General features: G+C 47.0%; 1 protein-coding gene across 2 annotated transcripts in view; it reads left to right on the top strand.

The window, feature by feature from the left end:
- Positions 1-26,424, top strand: part of LOC141102647 (uncharacterized) — a 101,424-nt gene that overhangs the window by 21,491 nt on the left and 53,509 nt on the right. For both annotated transcript variants that reach the window (XM_073591555.1, XM_073591554.1), the window contains exons 6-14: positions 3,289-3,327; positions 7,034-7,081; positions 8,538-8,799; positions 13,770-13,924; positions 17,003-17,053; positions 18,747-19,017; positions 19,302-19,462; positions 25,991-26,041; positions 26,315-26,365. In XM_073591555.1, the coding sequence (XP_073447656.1) occupies positions 3,289-3,327; positions 7,034-7,081; positions 8,538-8,799; positions 13,770-13,924; positions 17,003-17,053; positions 18,747-19,017; positions 19,302-19,462; positions 25,991-26,041; positions 26,315-26,365 (1,089 nt within the window). The remainder of the gene's footprint in view (positions 1-3,288; positions 3,328-7,033; positions 7,082-8,537; positions 8,800-13,769; positions 13,925-17,002; positions 17,054-18,746; positions 19,018-19,301; positions 19,463-25,990; positions 26,042-26,314; positions 26,366-26,424) is intronic.

Here is a 26,424-nt window from a genome sequence, read left to right as displayed (position 1 = left end):
TGTAGTTCAGCGAAGACGAGGTCCCACTGAAAAACCGACATGTGTCCAAGACTATAATCTCTACATGGGGGGGTGGATTTCAATGACCAAATGATTCAGACCTATTTGTCAATAAGGAGGTCCCGATTCTGGTACAAGAAGGTAGCAATATATCTAATCCATTTGGCCATTTACAATTCCTACATAATATACACAAAATCCACAGAAAGCCCCGCCTCCTTCCTAAAATTCATAGAAGAAGTAGTCACATCCCTCATCTATCCACAAAGACCCCTCCCAGAATTACCTCGTTCTGATGCTGTTAGCCGACTTCATTAACGCCACTTCCTGTACAACATTCCACCATCGGAAGCAGGCCGAAGACGGCAAAAAAAATGTTGTGTGTGCAGCAGAAGAGGTTTTCGAAAAGATACCAGCTACCATTGTCCCCAGTGTCCCTCCCAACCTGGCCTTTGCATTGGTGAATGCTTCGAACTGTATCATACATCCCCAAGTTATTAGCCCATATTTTCCCCATTTTCGCTGATCATTTACCATGCTTCCCAAAATTACTATGCTACTGTCTTCAACGTGAACTGACCCTGGCCTGCTTTTTGACTATGCCTCTGCCTACCGTTTGGACTGCTTCCACATGAACTGACCCTGGCCTGTTTTGACTATGCCTCTGCCCACCGTTTGGACTGCTTGCTCGTGAACTGACCCTGGCCTGTTTTGACTATGCCTCTGCCCACCGTTTGGACTGCTTGCTCGTGAACTGACCCTGGCCTGTTTTGTGACTACTCTTCTGCCTACCGCTTGGACTGCTTGCACGTTAACTGACCCTGGCTTGTTTTATGGACTATGCTTTTGCCTACCACTTGGACTGATCTGTTGCCCTGCTACTATAGTACACAGGGGTCTCACATATGTGAGGGGCTCCAGAATAGTTTTTCCGGATGGAGATAACAATTTTTTTTGTTTTCTCCCGGTTTTGTAATTTCCGGATTAGGGTCTGGAGTCCGGAGGCTTCATAGAGATTTGGGTGGGTCGAAGACTCTACCCCTGTGCCCCTGTGCACAGGTCTTACCCGATTGCAGCCCTCAGCCTTCTGCTGACTTACTGCCATCATGCCTTTGCCTGCCGCATGAACGGACCACACATCTGCCTGCTACCTGGACTATGCAAATAATTCGCTGTAGCAAGAGGCAGTATGTTTATGAAGGGCTGGAGAGCGGTACAATAATGTGTGTCTGCAGGTAACAGTGTACCAGGACCAATATTATGGCTGTGCTGGCTGTCTCTGCCTGGACAATTCCTATGGACTGTGCTGTGCCGACTATAGACAATATTCCTGCCTGCTGCCTGGATAGTTATTGCTGTCGCTAAGCACATCCCTGACTGCTGCCTGGACCAGTGCTCTCTTCTGTGGACACTACTAAAAGCACAGGTAATACTTTTTTTTTAATCCTTTCCGCAATAGAATTTATTTTGGATTGTAATTCTTGGTATGTACATGCTATGTGTTAGAAATATGAAGGGCCTTCAAAAATGATAAGTTGCCAGGAAATTATCTATGTAATGTATGCTCCTAGAACGCCTGATGGTGCTACTTGGATGTTGCGCCACTGTATGTGGCCAAGCTGTGTAAAAGTCTCACACATGTGGTATCCTGATACTCAGGGGGAGTAGCAGAATGTATTTTGGGGTGTCATTTTTGCTATGTGTTGGAAATATCTTATAAATGGACAACTTTGTGTAAAAAAAATGCGTTTTTATTTTTTTTCCACATTTTCCAAAAACTTCTGGAAAAAAAATAACCGTTCAAAAGACTCATTATGCCTCATAGATTATACGTTGGGGTGTTTGCTTTCCAAAATGGGGTCATTTTGTTGGCAATTCCTTTGTCCTGGTGCTCCAGGGCCTTCAAAATTGTAATAGGTGGTTGAGAAATGAGATGTGCAATTTATGCTCGTAGATCGCCTGATGGTGCGACTTCAATGTTGGGCCTTTGTATGTGGCCAGGCTGTGTAAAAGTCCCACACATGTGGTATCGCCATACTCAGGAGGAGTAGCAGAATGTATTTTGGGGTGTCATTTTTGCTATGTATTTGCTATGTGTTGGAAATATCTTATAAATGGACAACTTTGTGTAAAAAAAATGCGTTTTCATTTTTTTTCCACATTTTCCAAAAACATCTGGAAAAAAAATAACCGTTCAAAAGACTCATTATGCCTCATAGATTATACATTGGGGTGTTTGCTTTCCAAAATGGGGTCATTTTGTGGGCAATTCCTTTGTCCTGGTGCTCCAGGGCCTTCAAAAGTGTAATAGGTGGTTGAGAAATGAGATGTGCAATTTATGCTCGTAGATCGCCTGATGGTGCTACTTCAATGTTGGGCCTTTGTATGTGGCCAGGCTGTGTAAAAGTCCCACACATGTGGTATCCCCATACTCAGGAGGAGTAGCAGAATGTATTTTGGGGTGTAATTTGTTGTATGCATATGCTCTGTGAGAGAAATAACCAGTTAATATGAAAATTTTGAAAAAAACTTTCTAAAAAGGGGTCATTTGGGGGGTGTTTGTACTTTTCTGACTTGTTAGTACCTCAAGAAATGAGATTCACCTGATGTACTTAAGGCTTGATCAGGTTTTTTCAATTTTCAGTGATTGGCACCATAGTTTGTAGACTCTATAACTTTCACAAAGACCAAATAATATACACTAATTTGGGTTATTTTTACCAAATATATATAGCAGTATAAATTGTGGCCAAAATTTATGAAGAAAAATTACTAATTTGCTAAATTTTATGACAAAAACAAAGAAAAAGGCAATTTTTCACAAAATTTACGGTCTTTTTTTATTTATAGCACAAAAAATAAAAAACCCATTAGTGATTAAATACCACCAAAAGAAAGCTCTATTTGTGTGAAAAAAGGACACAAATTTCATTTGGGTACAGTGTTGCATGACTGAGTAATAGTCATTCAAAGTGTGAGAGCACCGAAAGCTGAAAATTGGTCTGGGCAGGAAGGGGGTTTAAGTGCCCGGTATTGAGGTGGTTAAATGATTTTAGCAAATGGCTGCAATATAACAAAGAGTGAAAAATTTAAGGGGGTCTGAATACTTTCCGTCCCCACTGTATATATACTGGAATTTTTATTTATTTTTTATTCAACTAATGGCGGTGATCTGCGACTTATAGTGAGACTGTGATCTGTAAGCTGACACTAACTGATGCTGGGGGAGGGGAACTGACTAACTGACATCACCGATGACACTAATACTGTTGCTCTTATTTGTTGTAGACCCTCCTACTCAAGTGGAAACAAGCCCTGATATTGAAAGTGAGTGTTAGAAAATGTTTCTATTATTCTACCCTATATTTAATTTAGTGCTAAATATAAAACCCATCTATCCAACTGTCCATTCAGAGCCTCTGGTTTATAGACCGGATACATCCTAAATATAGAACTATTTATCCAACTGTCCATCCAGAGCCTCTGATTTATACACTATATCACCAAAAGTATTGGGACGCCTGCCTTTACACACACATGACCTTTAATGACATCCCAGTCTTAGTCTGTAGGGTTCAATATTGAGTTGGCTCCGCCCTTTGCAGCTATAAGAGCCAGGGCTGGTGCAAGGATTTTTGACTCCCTAGGCGAAACCTCCTTTTGCCACCCCCTATGGGTCCGCCCCTGACTCCACCCCCTTTGCCAGTGTTAAATGGTTTGATTCAAACCTATAACTGCTACATCTGCAAGACAGCACGTTCTTTTGAAAAACAACAGACTTACTAGAAGGATCACTAAGTGAATATAAAAAGAGAAAAATTGAAACAAAAAAAAACTAATGCAGCCACCCATCTAAGAATTGGTAAACTGCAATATAATAAATATTTTACTTTGCTTTAATACCACTTTAAGAGGATAAAGTTATTCAAGTAATTCTGTTATACATCAATGTATAGGCAGATGATGGTAAGGGAGGAGTTAAAACAGGAGATAAACAGACTGGAGTTAAGCTACTTCCAGTGCTGGCAAGTAGGGAGAGAGGGGGGATCAGGGAGAGAGAGGGGGGTCAGGGAGAGAGAGAGGGGGATCAGGGAGAGAGAGGGGGGATCAGGGAGAGAGAGGGGGGATCAGGGAGAGAGAGGGGGATCAGGGAGAGAGAGGAGGGATCAGGGAGAGAGAGGGGGGATCAGGGGGAGAGAGAGGGGGATCAGGGATAGAGAGAGGGGATCAGGGAGAGAGAGAGGGGATCAGGGAGACAGAGGGGATCAGGGAGAGAGAGGGGGATCAGGGAGAGAGAGGGGGGATCAGAGAGAAAGAGAGGGGATCAGGGAGAGAGGGAAGGGGATCAGGGAGAGAGGGAGGGGGATCAGGGAGAGAGAGGGGGGATCAGGGAGAGAGAGGGGGGATCAGGGAGAGAGAGGGGGGATCAGGGAGAGAGAGAGGGGATCAGGGAGAGAGAGGGGGGATCAGGAAGAGAGAGGGGGATCAGGAAGAGAGAGGAGGGATCAGGGAGAGAGAGGAGGGATCTGGGAGAGAGAGGGGGGATCAGGGAGAGAGAGAGGGGATCAGGGAGAGAGAGGGGGATCAGGGAGAGAGAGGGGGGATCAGGGAGAGAGGGGGACCAGGGAGAGAGAGGGGGGGACCAGGGAGAGAGAGAGGGGGATCAGGGAGAGAGAGGGGGGATCAGGGAGAGAGAGGTGGATCAGGAAGAGAGAGGGGGATCAGGAAGAGAGAGGGGGATTAGGGAGAGAGAGAGGAGGGATCAGGGAGAGAGAGGGGGATAAGGGAGAGAGAGGGGTCAAGGAGAGAGGGGGATCAGAGAGAGAGAGGGAGGATCAGGGAGAGAGAGGAGTCAGGGAGAGAGAGAGGAGGATCAGGGAGAGAGCGAGGGGGATCAGGGAGAGAGAGGGGGATCAGGGTGAGAGAAGGGGATCAGGGAGAGAGAGAGGAGGGATCAGGGAGAGAGAGGGGGGATCAGGGAGAGAGAGAGGGGGATCAGGGAGAGAGAGGGGATCAGGGAGAGAGAGGGGGATCAGGGAGAGAGAGGGGGATCAGGGAGAGAGAGGAGGGATCAGGGAGAGAGAGGGGGGATCAGGGGGAGAGAGAGGGGGATCAGGGAGAGAGAGAGGGGGATCAGGGAGAGAGAGGGGGATCAGGGAGAGAGAGGGGGGATCAGGAAGAGAGAGGGGGGATCAGGGAGAGAGAGAGGAGGGATCAGGGAGAGAGAGGGGGGATCGGGGAGAGAGAGGGGTCAGGGAGAGAGGGGGATCAGGGAGAGAGAGGGGTCAGGGAGAGAGAGGGGGATCAGGGAGAGAGAGGGGGGATCAGGGAGAGAGAGGAGGGATCAGGGAGAGAGAGGGGGGATCAGGGAGAGAGAGGGGGGATCAGGGAGAGAGGAGGGTCAGGGAGAGGGGGATCAGGGAGAGAGAGTGGGGATCGGGGAGAAAGAGGGGGGATCAGGGAGAGAGAGAGGGGGTCAGGGAGAGATAGGGGGTCAGGGAGAGAGAGGGGGGTCAGGGAGAGAGAGGGGGGATCAGGGAGAGAGAGGGGATCAGGGAGAGAGAGAGGGGATCAGGGAGAGAGAGAGGGGATCAGGGAGAGAGAGTGGGGATCAGGGCGAGAGAGGGGGGATAAGGGAGAGAGAGGGGGCAGGGAGAGAGAGGGGGATCAGAGAGGTGGGGTCAGGGAATGAGAGGGGGATCAGGGAGAGAGAGAGGGGGTCAGGGAGAGAGAGGGGTCAGGGAGAGGGAGAGGGGATCAGGGAGAGAGAGGGGGGTCAGGGAGAGAGAGGGGGTCAGGGAGAGAGAGGGGGTGTCAGGGAGAGAGAGGGGGTCAGGGAGAGAGAGGGGGTCAGGGAGAGAGAGAGGGGATCAGGGAGAGAGAGGGGGGTCAGGGAGAGAGAGAGAGGATCAGGGAGAGAGAGGGGGGTCAGGGAGAGAGAGGGGGGTCAGGGAGAGGGGGGGTCAGGGAGAGAGGGGGGGTCAGGGAGAGAGAGGGGGGTCAGGGAGAGAGAGGGGATCAGGGAGAGAGAGGGGGTCAGGGAGAGAGAGGGGGATCAGGGAGAGAGAGGGGGTCAGGGAGAGAGAGGGGGTCAGAGAGGGAGAGAGGGTCAGGGAGAGAGAGGGGGTCAGGGAGAGAGAGAGGGGGGGTCAGGGAGAGAGAGAGGGGGGGTCAGGGAGAGAGAGAGGGGATCAGGGAGAGAGAGGGGGTATCAGGGAGAGAAAGGGGGGTCAGGGAGAGAGAGAGGGTCAGGGAGAGAGAGAGGGTCAGGGAGAGAGAGGGCATCAGGGAGAGAGAGGGGGGATCAGGGAGAGAGAGGGGGTCAGGGAAAGAGAGAGAGGGCATCAGGGAGAGGGAGGGGGGATCAGGGAGAGAGAGAGAAGGGAGCAGTCTGGTCAGTGAAAGAGCTCACTCACTTGGAATGGTCCCCAGGGGCTCACTGGTTCATTCAGCAGTTTTTCGGTGTGGCTTTTGGCTGCTTGTTTTTAATCTTCCCGCCCTCCTCCTCTTCACAGACGGAGCGCACTGGAGAGGCGGGACTTGGAAAAGTGTGCAGCTGTTCAGGGCAGACATGCTGGAGGTGGATAGGACGGAGCACACAGGAGAGGCGGGACTCGGGAGAAGTGTGTAGCTGATGTGACTACATGATGTCAGAGCGGAGAGCCGGGGGGGGGGGGAAGGGGGTGGCGCTGCTTGACACATGTGCAGGAGTAGAATAACCAGTGGCCGGGCACCCTTGGTGGCCGTGCGCCCTAGGCGGTTGCCTAGTGGTAGCACCGGCCCAGATAACAGCTTCAACTCTTCTTTGAAGGCTGTCCACAAGGTTTAGGAGTGTGTCTATGGGAATGTTTGACCATTCTTCCAGAAGCGCATTTGTGAGGTCAGGCACTGATGTTGGATGAGTAGGCCTGGCTCGCAGTCTCCGCACGAATTCATCCCAAAGGTGTTCTATCGGGTTGAGGTCAGTGCTGGCCTGTCAAGTTCCTCCACCCCAAATTCGCTCATCCATGTCTTTACCTTCAATCTATTCCAGGTCTCTGGGAGTCTGAAGTAGAAGACATCAAAAAACATTCCACTGCAGGTAACTTTTAATGTACTGGCCCTCATGTAAGAATAAAACCATTGTTTTACTTTTTTCTCCATTGTCTATAGTCCCCTTCCTTCCTCTCATAATAATCTCATTACATGACTGGTTGAACTAGATGTACTTGCTTCTTTTTTCAACCTGACTATCTATGTAAATACATGTTTATTCTAAATATGTGGCTCTCAATGAAGAGTCAGGGCAACAAAAGCAATCTTTAGACTTATTCAATGGGACAGCAAAAAAAAAAAAAAAAAACAGTAAAGGAAGCCATGATGATCTCTGCCAACTTGAAACTCAATGAGAAGATGGATGTGAAAAGAAAGCTTGCTAATGAGATTTGGAAAGCCCTGGGTCTTCTTGAATACTGGTGCCGAATTGTCTGGGTGGGCACTGACCTAGTCTTGTCTAGGTGACTAGTTGTTAATTAGCTTACTGCTTATGTTCATGTTAGCTGTTCTTTAGATTTAGATATACTGACATTACTGTTTACAGACCGCATTGTTTAGGATAATGTGATCAAGCTCTTATCATGTTTTGTGTGGTATATATTCTGTGTGAATTTACAATAAAAGTCAGTTCCAATTTGCACCTAAGCTAGTGCCGTCTAGTTTTTGGGTGCAATATTCAGCTATAATACCCGGTTTCTTGTGAGTGGAGGAAGCTGTATCTTGGTGGAAGCACCCAGGCTGGGTGCCAGGTGGTCCGTCAAAGTCATGTACAGCAGTCTTTTGATTCTTCCCACAAGCACGGTATGACTTCTCTTATTAGGGTCACACTAAGTCTGGTAGCCTTATGCCCCGTACACACGGTCGGATTATCCGATGGAAAATGTTCAATGGGACCTTGTTGTCAGACATTCCGATCATGTGTAGGCTCCATCACACATTTTCCATAAAAATTTCCGTCACACAAAATTTGAGATCTGGATCTCAAATTTTCTGACAACGAAATCCGTTGTCGGAAATTCCGATCGTGTGTACACAATTCTGATGCACAGTATCAAGCAGAAGAGCCGCACTGGCTATTGAACTTCATTTTTGTTGGATCGTCATACGTGTTGTATGTCACCGCGTTCTTGACGTTCGGAATTTCCGACCAACTTTGTGTGACCGTGTGTATGCAAGACAAGTTTGAGCCAACATCCGTCGGAAAAAATCCATGGATTTTGTTGTCGGAATGTCCGATCGTGTGTACAAGGCATAAGTCACATAGAGCTGAATTTAGGACACCAGAAGACACTGTAACCTGTTAATTGGGCAGACTTTGAATGTCCAGCAGTCTACAATAATGCTTTCTTGATTAGACCAGGTGTGCATTGCAGAGATCTGAATTTCAGAAACGATCAGCAAATGGTGACATTTCAAGGCTAGTTATATCTTGATTCTTTTTGAATGCACCTCATTTCTAAGTTATTACATCATGAAGATAACACATGATATATTATTTTTAGCGTACAATGTGGCTCCCAAAGGAAAAACATCTCAGTCCAGCACTAAACAGGGAGCAGCTTCCAGATATGCAACCGATGGCCAGCTCTCTTCTAAATGTGCTTCAACTGAAGTGGAATATGGGCCCTCGTGGAATCTGGATCTAAAATCAAACCATGTTATCTTCTCTGTGGCCATTACGAACAAGAGAGACTGCTGTGCTGAGGACCTGAGCGGAGCTGAAATCCGAATAGGAAACATCGCAGACTGGAGGGAGAACCCCAGGTACGTTGATGATATAACTATGTCTGTGGTATAACCTTGGCTACAAAATAGAGGTACCTCTGCAAGTGTTGTGAAATCTATTGTTCTCTTTGTCTTCACAAACCATTTCACCTTCTCTGACCAGCCTATATCTGACTCCAGCTCTACATTGGGGGGGGGCTTTCATGATTGGTTACGAATTTGTAACATGTTTATCTAGGCTAAAGATAGCTAGAGATAACTAGAGATAACTAGCACTTACATCATATATTGATTAATAAATTAATCACAGCGCAATCCATACAGCAAGACAGCAAGAAACCCTATCTAGTAATTTTAGTGAATGTGCCGAAAGGTCCCTATACATCTCTATGGTCTAAGAGACCAGAAATTATGAGCATTTAGTCACTTCCAGATGTACACACAGCCATTCTTTTCTCTGGAAAGCGTGACATCTAAGTTTTTTTGTTTTTTTTATCTCATGCTTTCAAGGGTAGAGGAGAGATCTGGGGTCTTATAGACCCCACATGTCTCCATAAAGAGGATCTGTTGTGCTTTATTGTTATCACAAGGGATGTTTACATTTCTAGGAATAAAAGTGATGAAAAAAATAAGGAGACAGTGTAAAAAAAAAATACAATGTTTTTAAAGCGCCCCATCCTCCTGTGCGAACATTATAGCGAGAGCAAGAATTCTCTGCAGCTCCTCCAGAGTTACCATGGGCCTCTTGGCTGCTTCTCTGATGAATGCTCTTCTTGACCGGCCTGTCAGTTTAGGTGGACGGCCATGTCTTGGTAGGTCTGCGGTAGTGGCGCAAAGTTTTTTGGCTGGGCGGTGTGGTTGTGTGGTGGGGGGTTGAGCTCTCTTGCTGGTTGCTGCCTGGCTTACCAGTGCCCATCAATGCTGACCACTAAACTCACCTGCCTGACACACTGACCTACCTGCCTGACACGCACTGACCTACCTGCCTGACACGCACTGACCTACCTGACACACACTGCCCTACCTGACATACATACACTGACATGCACTGACCTACCTGACACGCACTGACCTACCTGACCTACACTGACCTACACTGACCTACCTGACACACACTGACCTACACTGACCTACCTGACCAACCTGACCTACACTAACATACATATACTGACCTACATACACTGAGGGTAGTGACACACACTGACCTACCTGACAAGGAGACTTCATGTGTCCTGCAGCAGCAGTTCAGCCATGGTGTGCAGTGCGCGCCCATCATCACAGCAGGCAGGGAGAGGAGAGCTGAGCACCAAGCAGGGATCTCACAGTGGTGCGGCGGCTGGTTTGTAATTCCTGCCTTCTGGAGCCTGCAGCGCCTATGATGGACATCACACATCCCGCGGTCCCACCATTGGACCAGTGCTGTGTCCATCATAGGCGCTGCAGGCTCCAGAAGGTGGGACCTGCTATGTGACTCGGCCACAATCAACGTCACTCGGCGGTGCTCAGCATCAGATCGGTCCCCACCCGTCGGTGCTTGGGGGTATTAATAGAACCTTGCTCACTCGAGACCCAGGGCTTTTTGGCGACCCACTTGGGGCTTCAGCCATGGTCACCCCCCTCTTGCTGACACCGCTGCCCCACTGCAGAGTCACACACACCTGGAATAATATCTCTCAGGACACCTTGGGGAAAACAACTCCTCTTCCTGATGTTCCTGGACAAGTCAGACCTCCTCAAAGGTTCTTACTATGTAGACCCCACTGCAGAGTCACACACGCCTAGTGTAATATCTCTCAGGATATCTCGGGAACACAACTCCTCATCCCAATGTACCTAGACAGCTCAGACCTCCTCCTGGAATCTCATTCAGTCATGTGTAACCATATAAAGACAAAGGCTGCAGGTGTGAGGTGCCGCCATTCAGGACATCTTTTCTCAGCTTACTTCATAATTGATGATATGTATGTTTTTCACATTTTTATGTGAGTATTTTTAATTCCTACATTAAGTTTTAAATAAATGGTACTAGCAGTGAGCACTATGGTTTGTCTTTGTCTTTTTATGGCCACACATGACTGAATGAGATCCCAGGAGGAGGTCTGAGCTGTCTAGGTACATTGGGATGAGGAGAGGTATCCTGAAAGATATTTTATCAGGTGTGAGTGATTCTGCATTGGGGTCTACATAGTGAGAACCCGGGAGGAGGTCTGACTTGTCCAGGAACACCAGGAGGAGGAATTGTTTCGCCCCGAGGTATACCAGGCGTGAGTGACTCTGCAGTGGGGTCAACTTTCGGAGGTGAGCAGGCATTCCAGCTAGAGGTGGTAGTCACTGAAGTCACTGGATATTAATGAACTGTCACTGAAAGTTGCACAATGGAGGAATTTTGATACTATGTGGACTTGATTTATAGATTATTGATTATTGTTTTTTTGGTTGCGCTACACTATATTTTGTTTGAATGTATTTTGTACTGATATTTTATATCTTGTAAATTAATCATTTATATGACCTAAAATGTGAAAGCGAAAGTAAACTGCGCTTGTGTAAATATTAAACTTGTGTATAGCAGTACCACTGACGTGAGATATGATCACATAAATAATGAATGTTTAGCAAAAGTGTTGCGCTAAACAAAAATATTTATCGGCGTATAACACGCACTTTTTCCCCTGAAAATAGGGGGCAAATCGCAGGTGTGTGTTATACGCTGTTAGTGTACCTCGAATGGAAAGGAGGGGGACGAGCGCAGGCAGAATTCACTGAGCTGTCACCTCCTGCTTACTCTCTCACTCGGCTCTCACTCGGCTCTCACGCGGCTCTCACTTAGGTCTCACACGGCTCTCACACGGCTCTCACTCGGCCCTCACTCGGCTCTCACTCGGCTCTCACTTGGCTCTCACACGGCTCTCACACGGCTCTCACACGGCTCTCACTTGGCCCTTACTGGGCTCTCTCTTGGCTCTCACACGGCCCTCACTCGGCCCTCACTCGGCCCTCACTCGGCTCTCACACGGCTCTCACACGGCTCTCACTCGGCTCTCACACGGCTCTCACACGGCTCTCACTTGGCTCTCAAACGGCTCTCACTCGGCTCTCACGCGGCTCTCACTCAGCCCTCATGCGGCTCTCACAGGGCTCTCACTCAGCTCTCACACGGCTCTCACATTACACACACAGTCCCGCCTCCGCCACTGGCATTGGACCAGTGTTCTGTCTATCAAAGGAACTGGTCCAATGCCGGTGGCGGAGGCGGGACTGTGTGTGTGTGTGAGAGCCGAGTAAACAGGAGATGACGGCTTGGTGATTTCCTGCACGGTTCAGGCTGCTTTGATGAGAGATGGTGAGGCTGCAGATTGGCATTGAGGTTGAAAAACCGCAATAGTCAGGCTGCATTAATGGGAGATGGGCTGCAAATGGACATTGATCAGGCTGCATTGAGGCTGCGGATGGACATTGATCAGGCTGCGGATGGACATTGATCAAGCTGCAGATGGACATTGATCAGGGTGCAGATGGGCATTGATCAGGCTGCAGATGGGCATTGATCAGGCTGAAGATGGACACTGATCAGGCTGCAGATGGACATTGATCAGGTTGCAGATGGAAATTGATCAGGGTGCAGATGGGCATTGATCAGGCTGAAGATGGACACTGATCAGGCTGCAGATGGACATTGATCAGGTTGCAGATGGAAATTGATCAGGGTGCAGATGGGCATTGATCAGGGTGCAGATGGGCATTGATCAGGGTGCAAATGGGCATTGATCAGGCTGCAGATAGACATTGATCAGGCTGCAGATACACATTGATCAGGCTGCAGATGGACATTAATCAGGCTGCATTGATAGGAGATGGGGAGGCTGCAGATGGGCACTAATCAGGTTGCATTTATGGGCACTGACCCTTAATTTGCTTCAAAGTTGTTTATTTAAAAAATATGTTTTTTTCCTGAAACTTCCCTCCTAAAATGAAGGTGCATGTGTACAAAAGAGAAAGCTCAGAGTCCATCTGACTTTTAGATTCTGCCACAGGGAGGGAGGGGCTGTACTGGGCTGGGCGATGTGCTGAGCAAAGAGTGTGCCGCTGGGGAAAATGGCTTGCCCCATCACCATGTGGAGATAAAACCGGAAACTCAGAGATCCCAGAAACTCAGAGATCCCTTAGGTGAAATACAGTTGAGACAAAGAAGGGAGATTGAGGACACGGTCTACAGCTTTAGCTGCACAGAATGAATGAACAGGAATAGCTCTGTGTCTGTATAGAGCTTCCTGCTCATTCACAAACTGAAGCAAGTTTACTATGCTTCAGTTATAAATAAACACAGTGAGTTATCAGTACCGATCACTCACTGTGTTTATTCGGATACATCTGCCGCATCAGCCAGCAGGAGAGGAAGACAGGAGCGCTGTGGAGAGGCTCTGTGTTGGGGGTGGGGGAGACCAGGGGAGCATATAGGGGGGCCAGACAGCAAAAGGACAGGAGTATGGTGGGGGTGTCATTTACTGGAACCGATCCCTTTTTCCTCCTGCGTCAGCTGAATACCAGCGGGAAGGAGAGGTGGAGAAGCTGGCTTTCAGCTGCTGCAGGAGGAAAGGGGATCAGTTCCTGTAAATGCCGCCACTGTTGCTGTCCAGATTCTGGGGGTTGTCAAGGAAGGTAGATCACAATCGACAGGTTGCAGACCCCCCCCCCCCGGTGTAAAACTTATTGTAACAAAGTGGCTGCACAGGCCCCCTGGAGCATGAGTGGGGTCGTTATTGTGACCTATGCGACCCCTCAGGCTCCGTTCATGGTCTCAGGGGACATCAAGAGAAAGGAAAGGTTATATATCCGCTCTGAACAGAGCAGGGAAGGGGTTTATTTTTTGTGTCTCGTTGGGGAGGGAGAGTGATTCTACCCAACAGGGAGACACATCAATATAAACCAGAAGGGGGTTCTAATCCTTCCTTACTCTTTCCAAAAAAATAGAAGGTTTTGGCTATAGATAAACCTGATATTTCTTTCAGCTGTGGTACTGTGTCCTCAATCGGTCTCGGAGAAACCTACTCCTTTACCTGCCATGGAATGGAGGGCCAGTTTGTCACCATTGCAATACGGGGGAAGAACGTATCTCTGACCTTGTGTGAAGTCCAGGTGTTTGGACGGCCCAAAAATCAGTCAGGTAAGGAGAGATTTCCGAATACTTCTCAACACAAAATTGTATTTAGTTCTTGGTGATATTCTGTAGATTAGTAAACTATTTATATAATGTCTTATTTTATTATAAGCTGACAAATGTATTAAAATAGGAGAAAATGCATTATTGTTAGTTATTAAAAAAATGAATATAAATGAATTAAACAATAAAATTGCTAATAAACAGACATTTAATCTAGTAGCTAAAATATTAAATATTAAAATACTAAAATATTTTTCAACTATAATATGCATTATGGTTAGAACCTAAAATATTAATCTACTATACACATTAAAGATTTAAAAAAAAAAGCATTTGGGATCACCATTCTATCAACCGGGAAAAAAAAATACAAAATGAACAAATAGTTTCCTCGGAATTCCCAGTTTTCTTTAGGTTTTCAACTAGGCAGGTGGATTTAGATTAACCTTGATTAAGCCGTTTAACAAAAAAAACAAAAAAAAAACAAATAACTTAAACGGTTTAATCAAGGTTAATCTAAATCCACCTGCCTAGTTGAAAATCTAAAGAAAACTTGGAATGCTGAGGAAACTATTTGTTTATTTTGTATTTTTTTAAACATTGTAACATTTACAAAGTATCAATATCTCTCATCTGTGGGAATAGAGAAGGACACATTGACATCTTCTGGCAGAAAGTTAGCTTTCAAGCAAACTTCCTTTGATCACCATGATGTTTATCCCATCCTCCAGGTTGTTTATGAACAAATTAAATAGGATTGGTCCCAGCACAGAACCCTGGGGGACCCCACTACCCACCCCTGACCATTCCGGGTACTCCCCATTTATCACCACCCTCTGAACTCGCCCTTGTAGCCAGTTTTCAATCCATGTACTCACCCCATGGTCAATGCCAACGGACCTTATTTTGTACAGTAAATGTTTATGGAGAACTGTGTCAAATGCTTTTGCAAAATAAAGATACACCATGTCTACGGGCCTTCCTTTATCTAGATGGCAACTCACCTCCTCATAGAAGGTTAATAGATTGGTTTGGCAAGAATGATTCTTTATGAATCCATGCTGATTACTGCTAATGATACCGTTCTCATTACTAAAATCTTGTATATAGTCCCTTATCATCCCCTCAAAGGGTTTACATACTATTGATGTTAGGCTAACTGGTCTGTAATTCCCAGGGAGGTATTTTGGGCCCTTTTTAAACATTGGTGCTACATTGGCTTTTCTCCAATCAACTGGTACCATTCCAGTCAGTAGACCATCAGTAAAAATTAGGAACAATTGTCTTGCAATTACTTGACTAAGTTCCCTAAGTACCCTTGTGGTGATTTATTAATGTTAAGTTTCCCAAGTTTAATTTTAATTCTGTCCCCTGTTAACCATGGAGGTGCTTCCTGTGTTGTGTCATGAGGATGAACACTGCAGTTTTGGTTACTGAAGCCCCCCGATTCCCTTGTGAATACTGAGTAGAAGAATAAATTCAATACCTTCGCCATCCCCCCATCCTTTGTAACCAGATGTCCTTCCTCATTCTTTATGGGGCCAATATAGTCTGTCCTCGCTTTTTTACTGTTTACATATATATATATATTATGTTCCAGTTTAGAGCACTAGGGTCACCAGAATGGCTGGTTGGGTTTAAGTATCTGGTCTAGGCTATTTTGAGATTTAGAAGTTAGGTTCCAGTTTACAGTGTTAGAGTCACTGGTCAGGTTGAAGTTAAGGGTCTGGTCTAAGTTCAATTGAAGTTTAAATATTAGGTTACAGTTTAGAGCTCTACTGGTACCAGTACAGTTGAGGTCAAAGGTCTGGTATAGGTTAATATGAGATTAAAACCAGTTAGGTTACAGTTTGGAGCATCAGGCTTGCTAGTAAATGTTGAAGTTAAGGGTCTGGTCTAAATTCCTTCAAGGTTTTCGGGTTAGGTTACAGTTTAGAACAGGGGTAGGCAACCTTTCAAAAGTTGAGATCTGCATGCATAACATGGAGAAAACAAAATCCTGGGGGAGGAACGTCACATCACTCCCCCCTCCCCACAGTAGTATCCTCTACCCCCTTCACATCCCCCTCCACAGTAGTGTCATCTGCACCCCCCCCCCCCATTGCAGTGTCTTCTGCCTCCCTCACATCACCCTTCCAGTGTGTCCTCTGCCCCCCATAACAATATCATATGCTCCCCCCCACAATAGTGTCCTCAACACCCTAGCCATAGCAGTGCCTTCTGCCTCCCTCCCCCCACAGTAGAGTACTGTACTACCCCAAAAGAAGTGTCCTCTGTCCCATTCACTTAACCCTCCCCACTGTAGTGTCTTTTGCCCCCCAGTAGTCTTCTGTACACCCCAAAAACAGTGTCCTCTGCACCCTCTCCCTTTCATATCACCCCCCCCCCCCACACTGTAGTGTCCTCTGCTCCTCATAGCAGTGTCCTCTTCCCCCCACAACATGTCTTTTGACCCCTGAAAGCAGTGCCCTCTGCCTCCCCATCCCCCAAAGCAGTGTTCTCTGTTTCTTTCACATCACAGTCCCCACTGTGGTGCCCTCTGTTCCTTTCACATCATCCCCCCCTACACACACACACACAGCACTGTGTAGGTAGCACTCTCCTACCTGACAGCATATGTAAAGCAAAGCGCAGAGCGGGAGATAGCATAGTGCTGCATGGAGGGCAGGACTGATAACTGCCGGAGTTAACTTTTAATAACAAGCTGGTGATTGGTTGCTAGGACCATCCGGTGTCCTAGCAACCAATCACCTGATGGTTAAGTCAAAAGGCAGCTCCCATACCCACCCTCCACCCAGCACCATGCTGTCTCCTGCTCTCTGCTCTGTAGTGCATATGAGAGTGGCGGAGGCTGGGGGGAAGCATAGCCATATTCAAAATCTACCTACCGGCTGCCCACAGACGTTGAATGTCTGGTCTTGGTTAATTTGAGGTTTACAAGTCAGGTTCCAGTTTGGAATTGCTCCTTATCTCTTCATGTGTGATAGATCGGCATTTCAGCATTTAGTATACATTTCTCTCTGATGTAGAATCTGGTGGAATCCAATGGAAAATGTAAACTTTGTTCTTCAATTGTTCTAGTTGATGAAAGTTGGACTATAAGTCAGATGTGGCAGAGTCAACACCATGGAGGTAAGTGTGTATAGAAGTTGAGCGTTGCATCATGGTGGTGTACAGAGATCAGTTCATAAGTTCAGATCAGTGCATCCTTTGTTGGAGCCCATGTCCGCGGGTAGAGCTATGGAACGCTCTACCCGCGGACATCCGCTTCAGGAAGAAGCCCAAGACCCATCTCTTCTGAAGACCCAGATGGACACTGGTGGCAAAGCGCCCTGAGGCGATTTAGTTTGCATATGTAGCGCTATACAATTTACTCATTCATTCATTCATTCATTCATTCATTCTTCCCATAGTGCTGAAATAAACATTCCTTTTGGCAATACCTTTAACCCGGTCTGGATTTCCATTAAAGGAGCCCACAGTCATAGGCACATGCTTGGCATTGTATAGCCACCTGCTCCCACTTCAGACCTTGAATCACAATGTCTGCCAGAGGGAAATCTTCCAGCAATGTTCCTTGGCAGCTCTGAGATGTCATGTGACTGAATGCCCGTGTTAGATTGGCATCATGCTAATTTGCTAAAAAAAAGCTCAATGTTAAAGATTATGTGTGAGGATAGTATGTCATATTATACTGTAATTATTAAAGTGTGTCCATGTCATTTTTACAGAGCAGCAGAGATTTTGCTTGACTCCTAACCCTTTTTTGTCACTGATGTATGGTATATTACTGTTGGCCAACAGATGAAGTGATTGGGTGGCTGTCAGGCCACCCAATTGCTTCCATGCACCCCTGTAACATTAAGCGCCTCTCCCGCATACACCCCTGCCATGTTTTCTTAGCTTTGCACTCCCATTGGCAGATCCAGAACTAAGATTCAGGGGTGCTGCCAGGTAGAGGGGAGGATGACCAGTGAATGTTTGTTTGCTGATCTCCTCTACCTTTCAAAGCGGAGCTCCAGGCTCCTTCAGAAAAAAAATGTAAGGACTTTTAATATTAGGGCACTTACCTCTCAGACATCCAGCAGTGTCCTCACCTGAGCTGATAATTCAATCAGCTATAGGGAGCTGGCACCGCCATTTTTACTAAGGGAAACTGGCAATGAAACCTTGCAGCTTCACAGCCGGTCTTCTACTGCGCATGCACGCTGCACTTTGAGAATGGGCCGCAGTCTTCTGGGACCTGTGAAGTGTCCCAGAAGGGTATGGGGGAAGGAGGGGGGCTGAACTTCTGGCTCAGTTCGGCATGGTCAAAACCAGGTACCCACTCCCCCCTTACCCCCAAAAGGTGTCAAATGTGGGAGCGGAGGGCGGGTGGAGGCAGACAAGTGGAGCTTCCCCTTTTGGGTGGAGCTCCGCTTTAAGAACTCTGTAAAATGTCACTTCTGGTTTTTGCTGTCAGTTTGTCTGGCTGTGATCTATACTCCAACAGCTTCAATAGAGGGCAGGTAAGACATCAGGGGTCTAAAAACCCCACCCGATGTCTCATTAAAGAGAACCTGCCACAGCAAAATCATATCACACATGGGACTGAATAGCAGCACAGGACCCGGGCTGTGACATCTGAGCAGCAGATCACAATGTGACAACACTGGATCTGCTGGGTAGATGACTATGTGAATCGAGGATCATGCTACATAACAGGTGGGGGGGTTATAAAAAAATGAAAAAATGCAAAGCGGGAAGATGTTACTCTTTATGTGTTACCTGTGACTCTGTTGTAAGAATCAAAGACCTCTGAGATTGCTTGTGATACATTTTCCAGCTCCCAATGTGGCCCCAAAAGGAACAGCCACCCAATCCAGCGATCATGAGGTCCAAGCCAAAGGGGCCAATGACGGTTCACTGGTAAATAATCACCCGCACTGCAGTCACACACAGTATGACCTTGAGCCTTGGTGGAATCTGGATCTGAACTCCAGGATGAGGATCTTCTCCATCGCCATCACCAATCGAAAAGAATGTTGCGGCTACAGACTCAACGGAGTCGAAATTCGCATAGGATTCTCTAAAGATGACGTAAGAAAAAATGCGAGGTGAGGATACAGCCGGGTGTAATTATGGTGAACTACACGTACTACTGTCTGTATCAATGTTGAGTTTTGTGGTCTCCTGAGAGTTGTAAGGTAGCAGGCAGGAAAATGTTTTTGGAAGGCATTTTGAAATGTTGTGAGCTATTTGTATTACCGGTAATTGGTTTTTTTTAGAACTAGCAAGTATACTGTATATGCAATAGGGTAATAGTAATTTAATGTAGAAATGAAATGTACTGTATAAAATACAATAAATGATTGATGATTGCTCTTCCTCTATGTTCCAGGTGTGCTATCCTTACCAGCGTGGACCAAGGAGGAACTCTCGCCATCAACTGCCGTGGCATGGAGGGGCGCTACGTGTCTGTTTTCATTCCACGTCGTAGAGAGTACCTCACCCTCTGTGAGGTTCAGGTCTTTGCTCTGCCATCTGATGAGCCAGAAAGCGGTAAATATCCACAAATAGGGATGAGCCGAACACCCCCCGGTTCGCACCAGAACCTGCGAACGGACCGAAAATTCGCACAAACGTTAGAACCCCATTGACGTCTATGGGACTCGAACGTTAGAAATCAAAAGTGCTCATTTTAAAGGCTAATTTGCATGGTATTGTCCTATTGTCCTAAAAAGGGTTTGGGGACCCGGGTCCTACCCCAGGGGACATGTATCAATGCAAGAAAAACTTTTAAAAATGTCCGTTTTTTCGGGAGCAGTGATTTTAATGATGCTTAAAGTAAAAAAAAAAACCTGGGGTGTGTCTATAGTATGCCTGTAAAGTGGTGCGTGTTTCCCGTGTTTAGAACAGTCCCTGCACAAAATGTCATTTTTAAAGGAAAAAATCTCATTTAAAACTGCTTGCAGCTTTAATGTAATGTTGGGTCCTGGCAATATGGATGAAAATCAGTGAGACAAACGGCATGGGTACCCCCAAGTCCATTACCAGGCCCTTTGAGTCTTGTTTGGATATTAGGGGAACCCCGCACCCAAATTAAAAAAAGGAAAGGCGTGGGGCCCCCATGCCCTATATATTCTGAACAGCAGTATACAGGCGGTGCAAACAAGACAGGGACTGTAGGTTTGTTGTTAGGTAGAATCTGTTTGTAATTTTGGACTGGTACATTTTTAAAGTGTAGCTCCAGCCAAAGAATCTATTTTTAAGCTTTTTGGAAAACATAGGGAAGGGTAATTACCCCTGTAACATTTGTTTTGCTGTCTGTGCTCCTCTTCAGAAGATTTCACCTCACTTTCTGTCCCAATGACAAATGTTTTTTGAAAATTTGGGGTTTTTTGTGAAACAAGGATTGGTGATAAAGCATCAGTGGAGAGGAGACACGTTTTTCCAATATTAACTCTTACAGGAGAGAATTTCCCTTCCTAGGGGTAGATTTCATCTCACTTCCTGTTGTCTCCTTCCGTTTGCAAGTAGGAGTCGTTTGTAAGTTGGATGTTTGAAAGTAGGGGCCTGCCCTATATACTCAGCAGAAATTTGGGCCTTAGGTGTTGTTGTGGCCACAACACTGTAAGCCCTCACAGGGCCCTGCTGTGAAATATTAGATCAAGAATTGTAATTAATTGCCCCTGTGGAACAGGGGCAGAAAAATTGGGCCTTTGGTGGTGGTGGTGGTGGTGGTGGTGCTGGTGCCACAACACTGTAAGTCCTCACTCGCTCTTGGTGGGTGCAAAAATGGGCCCTGCTGTGAAATATTAGAACAAGAATTGTAATTACATGCCCTTGTTGGACAAGGGCAGAAAAATTGGGCCTTTGGTGGTGGTGGTGCTGGTGCTGGTGCCACAACACTGTAAGTCCTCACTCGCTCTTGGTGGGTGCAGAAATGGGCCCTGCTGTGAAATATTAGATCAAGAATTGTAATTACATGCCCCTGTTGAACAGGGGCTGAAAAATTAGGCCTTAGGCACTGGTGCTGGTGCCACAACACTGCAACCCCTCACAGACACTCTAGTTGGAACGCAGGATTGAGCCCTGCTGCAAAGTATTGCATCAAAAATTGTAATTACACGCCCCTGTTAAACAAGGGCTGAAAAATTGGGCCTTAGGCACTGGTGCTGGTGCCACAACACTGCAACCCCTCACAGACACTCTAGTTGTAACGCAGAAATGAGCCCTGCTGCAAAGTATTGCATCAAAAATTGTAATTACACGCCCCTGTTAAACAGGGGCTGAAAAATTGTGCCTTAGGCACTGGTGAAGGCGCCCAGAACCAAAAATGTTCTTACAAGCTATCAGCGTGATGATTGAGGAAGAAGAGGATAATTTCTCAGGGAAAATCACTCAGCATCAGTATAGGCAGTCTTTGAAGGGATCTGAGATTTCAAAAAAAATTATTTGGTTACGTCAGCATCAGGTTCTTGGTAGCTGGTGGTGATCCAAGACTGATTCATTTTTATGAAGGTCAGTCGATCGACCGAGTCGGTGGACAGACGCACCCTGTGATCGGTTACAAAGCCTCCAGCAGCACTGAATGTGCGTTCCGAAAGAACGCTGGATGCAGGACAGGCCAGTAGCTCAATTGCATACTGTGCAAGCTCTGGCCAGTGATCCATCCTCAAGACCCAGTAACCCAGAGGATTTTCGGTGGGAAAGGTGTCCAAGTCAGATCTTGCCCCTAGGTATTCCTGCACCATGTAAAAAAGACGCTGGCGATGGTTGCTGGAACTGATCATACCTTGGGGCAGCGGACCAAAAAATTGTCTGACGGCCACCTTCTCCACCGCTCCTTCTTTGACTGACCGAAGCCTCAGCAACACGTTGTCCAGAAACAGGAGTTTGTAACCTCCCAGTCTCTGGGAACGCGTTGCACAGACCTTTCTGCAAGGCCTCCCGAAGATGTTTCATCCTCTGCTCCCTCTGCGATGGCAAGATAAGGTCCGCAACCTTACCCTTGTAACGTGGATCAAGGAGGGTTGCCAGCCAGTATTGGTCCTTCTCCTTGATACCACGAATACGAGGATCCTTACGCAGGCTTTGCAGGATCAGGGAGGCCATGCAGCGTAGGTTTGCTGAGGCATTCGTTCCGGAGTCCTCTGGGTCACTAAGGATGACATGGTCCGCAACCACCTCCTCCCAGCCACGTACAAGTCCATGTGTTTCTTGGGACTGATCCCTTAAAGACTGCTGCTGATGCTGAGTGCCAGGCTCCACCTCCATACTGACACAATCTTCCTCCTCCTCCTCCTCCTCCTCCTCTTCCTGTGTGATCGGCGGGCACGCAGGAACACTGTCTGGATAAAGGGGGCCTTGAGAGCTAAGGAAGTCCTCCTCTTCCTGCCTCTGTTCTGCCTCAAGTGCCCTGTCCATTATTCCACACAGTGTGTGCTCCAACAGGTGGACAAGAGGGACAGTGTCACTGATGCATGCACTGTCACTGCTCACCATCCTTGTGGCCTCCTCAAATGGTGACAGGACAGTGATCCCTGATCATGGTCCACTGGCGTGGGGAAAAAAAACCAAGCTCCCCTGACCCTCTCCTGGTGCCATAGTTGCACAGGTACTCATTGATGGCCCTCTGCTGCGTGTGCAGCCGCTGCAGCATGGCCAACGTTGAGTTCCACCTGGTGGGCATGTCACAGATTAGGCGGTTCTTGGACAGGTTAAACTCCCTTTGGAGGTCCGTCAGCCGAGCACTGGCATTATATGACCGGCGGAAATGCACACAGATTTCCTGGCCTGCCTCAGAACATCCTGTAAGCCCAGGTACCTGCCCAAGAACCGCTGCACCACCAAGTTAAGGACGTGAGCCAAACAGGGCACATGGGTCATTTGTCCCTGTCGAAGGGCAGAGAGGAGGTTGGTGCCATTGTCGCAAACCACCATTCCTGCCTTAAGTTGGCGTAGTGTCAACCACCTCTGAACCTGCCCCTGCAGAGCTGACAGAACCTCTGCCCCAGTGTGACTCCTGTCCCCCAAGCACACCAGCTCAAGCACCGCATGGCATCTTTTTGCCTGCATACTTGCGTAGCCCCTTGAACGGCTATGGAGCACAGCTGGTTCCGAGGACAAAGCACAGGAAGAGGCCATGGAGGAAGAAGAAGAGGAGGGGGTGGAGGAGAGAGGTGTGTCACAATCATTAGCATTTTGGAGGTGTGGTGGTGGAACAACCTCCAACACTACTGCACCTTGTCCTGCATCCTTCCCAGCTGCCAGCAGAGTCACCCAATGCTCCGTGAAACTTAGGTAATGTCCCTGTCCATGCCTGCTGGACCATGAGTCAGCGGTAATATGCACCTTACCGCTGACCTCCCTGTCCAGCGAGGCATGGACATTGCCTTCCACATGCCGGTAGAGAGCCGGAATCGCCTTCCGTGAGAAAAAGTGGCGTTTGGGTACCTGCCACTGAGGAACCGCACATTCCACAAACTCACGGAAGGGGGCAGATTCTACCAACTGAAAATACATCAGTTGAAGTGCTAGCAATTTTGCCAAGCTAGCATTCAACCGCTGCGCATGTGGATGGCTGGGAGCAAACTTCTTTCGGCGGTGCAGCAGCTGGGGCAGGGAAATTCTCCTGGTACAATCTGACGTCGGTGTACCAAAAGCAGATTGCCCACAAGTACTTGGCTGTGACACACCTAATTCTACACCTTCATTCCTCTCAGTGCAGGTCTCAGAGAGGACTGAAGGTATAGTGGGGTTGGAGATCTCAGCTGATGAGGAGCAAGTAGAGGTCCTCTTTGTTCTTTGGTGTGTGTCTTTTAGATACGCTTGCCAATGAACTGCATGGCAGGTCAACATATGTCTGGTCAAGCATGTGGTACCCAAGCGGGAGATGTTTTGACCACGCGAGATACGCTTGAGACATATGTTGCAAATAGCAGCGGTGCGATCTGATGCACTCGTCTCAAAAAAGGCCCACACCAAAGAACTTTTTGAATAATGCGCAGAGACTGCAGCGCCCTGCACATGTGGAGCTTTGGGGTGTGATGCAGTCAATGTGCTGCCCTTAGGCTGGCCCCTGGAGGGCATCCTGCCTCGTTGGTGATGTGCCGCCTCCTCCTCCTCTTCCTCTCTCCTATCAGGCACCCACGTTAAGTCAGTGACCTCATCATCCCCTCCCTCCTCATCACTGGAGCAAACCTTGCAGTATGCTGCAGCAGGGGGAGCATGACTGCCAGATTGCTGTCCTTCTTGGGCACCCCTTCTGTCCGTGCTCATGTTACTGCCTTCATTGAGCTCAGTATCATCATCAGAGCCTTCCAAACGCTGGGCATCCTCCTGGAGCATGTACCCAACACTGTGGTCAAACAGTTCGAGGGACTCCTCAGGAGGACATGGTGGGGCTAAGGAAGGAGTCACTGATGACATTGAGCCGAGGGAAGAGGCCGCTGCTTTGCCAGACAATGTACCCTGGACATGGGTGAGAGAGGATGAGGAGGATGAGGACGGCTTGGTCATCCACTCGACCAAGTCTTCCGCATGTTGCGGCTCAACACGGCCAGCTGCCGAAAAAAAGGCCTAGCGTGTCCCATGGCCACGTGCTGATGAGGATGCACCGTCTCCACGACCAGCACTAGACACAGAGCCTGCTTGCCCTCTCTTATTGGCTTGTGACTGTCTGTCTCTCCTTCTTGGCTGGCCTTCCAGACATACTAATGGCCTGTAGCTGCACTAAGCTGGGATATATATATATATATATATATATATATATATATATATATATATATATATGTACTGATACTGCAACTAGCAAAATCAACTGCCTGCCTGTAGTATGAGAACACCACCAACCTTATATAGGTAGCTTTAGCTGAACACTGTGCAGAGCTCGCAAAAAATTAACTTGTAGCTTTTTTAGCTGCCTGCGGTAGTGATAGGATCAGGAAAACACCACCAACCTTCTACAGGTAGCTTTAGGTGAACACTGTGCAGAGCTCGCAAAAAAATAACTTGTAGGTTTAGCTGAACACTGTGAGCAGGACGCACCACACTAACTTGTAGTTTTAGCTGAACACTGTGAGCAGGACGCACAGCACTAACTTGTAGTTTTAGCTGAACACTGTGAGGTGGACGCACCACACTAACTTGTAGTTTTAGCTGAACACTGTGAGCAGGACGCACCGCAATAACCTGTAGATTTAGCTGAACACTGTGAGGTGGACGCACCACACTAACTTGTAGTTTTAGCTGAACACTGTGAGCAGGACGCACCCCACTAACTTGTAGGTTTAGCTGAACACTGTGTGGTGGATGTACCACACTAACTTGTAGTTTTTGCTGAACACTTTGAGCAGGACGCACCCCACTAACTGTAAATAGTCTAGCTGCCTGACTGTGGTACTAATAGGATCAAAAGAACACCAGCAATTTTCTTCAGGTAGCTGTAAATACTGTAACAAGACAAGCCTGCCTGTCAGTAAGAAGATAACAGGAACGGATCTAGCTAAACTGAATACAGTGTATATATATATATATATATATATATATATATATACAACACCTGGGATGCATATATATACACAATACACAGTAAGTGCAGCTAACTCACTGACTGTTCTGCCTAATCTATCTAACTCAAATCAAATGACACTGTCTCTCTGTCTATCTCTTTCAACGCCGGAACACACACTACACAGGGCCGCCGTGCAGGCGGCCTTATATAGTGTGGGGCGTGTACTAAATCCCCTGAGCCATAATTGGCCAAAGCCTCCTTGGCTTTGGCCAATTACGGCTCTCTGTTCAGATGGCACTGTGATTAACCAAACATGCGGGTCATAGTGCATGCTTGGCCAATCATCAGAAAGCAATGCACTGCGATGCCGCGGTGAATTATGGGCCGTGACGCGCCACACGAATTTGGCGCGAACGGCCCATATCGTTTGCAATTCGGCGAACGGGCGAACAGACGATGTTCGAGTCGAACATGGGTTTGACTCGAACACGAAGCTCATCCCTATCCACAAATCAAGGACAAGAATTTCTAATGAATTATCATTTTTCAGAAACTTACAAATATTTTTGCAGTTCCAGGTACGGAAGTTCCCACCCAACCTCCGAAGTCCGAGCAACCTAAACGTATGTATGTTATTACACGCTGAGAAATCGTCTTTAGATTTCTCCATTCTTTAGAACTTCGGAACATCTCTGATTAACTTCTTTTTTTTTTTTTTGCAAACCTTTTAGCTTTTGACCTTTCTACTGAAATTAAAGGAATATTAAATAAATAAAATATTTATTCAAGATTAAAATGTAACAGTAAAATAATGTACTTTCTTGTTTTAATGGGTAATTCTAAAATAAATCAAAGTTATAAAATCATTTTATAACTACTTGTAATTATTTTAACAGAGGAACGGGATCTTCTCAAACCTGAAAAGGAGGCAAAACATCTGAATGCAGGTAGGATTTGAAAGCTGTGTATGGTAAGAACTTATTTGTGCAAAATAATTCTTACATTT

The sequence above is a fragment of the Aquarana catesbeiana genome, linkage group LG07, assembly GCF_042186555.1.
Source record: "Aquarana catesbeiana isolate 2022-GZ linkage group LG07, ASM4218655v1, whole genome shotgun sequence".
NCBI classification, from domain to species: domain Eukaryota; kingdom Metazoa; phylum Chordata; class Amphibia; order Anura; family Ranidae; genus Aquarana; species Aquarana catesbeiana.
Note: the sequence above shows the minus strand (reverse complement) of the source record. Positions and strands in the feature narration are given on the sequence as shown.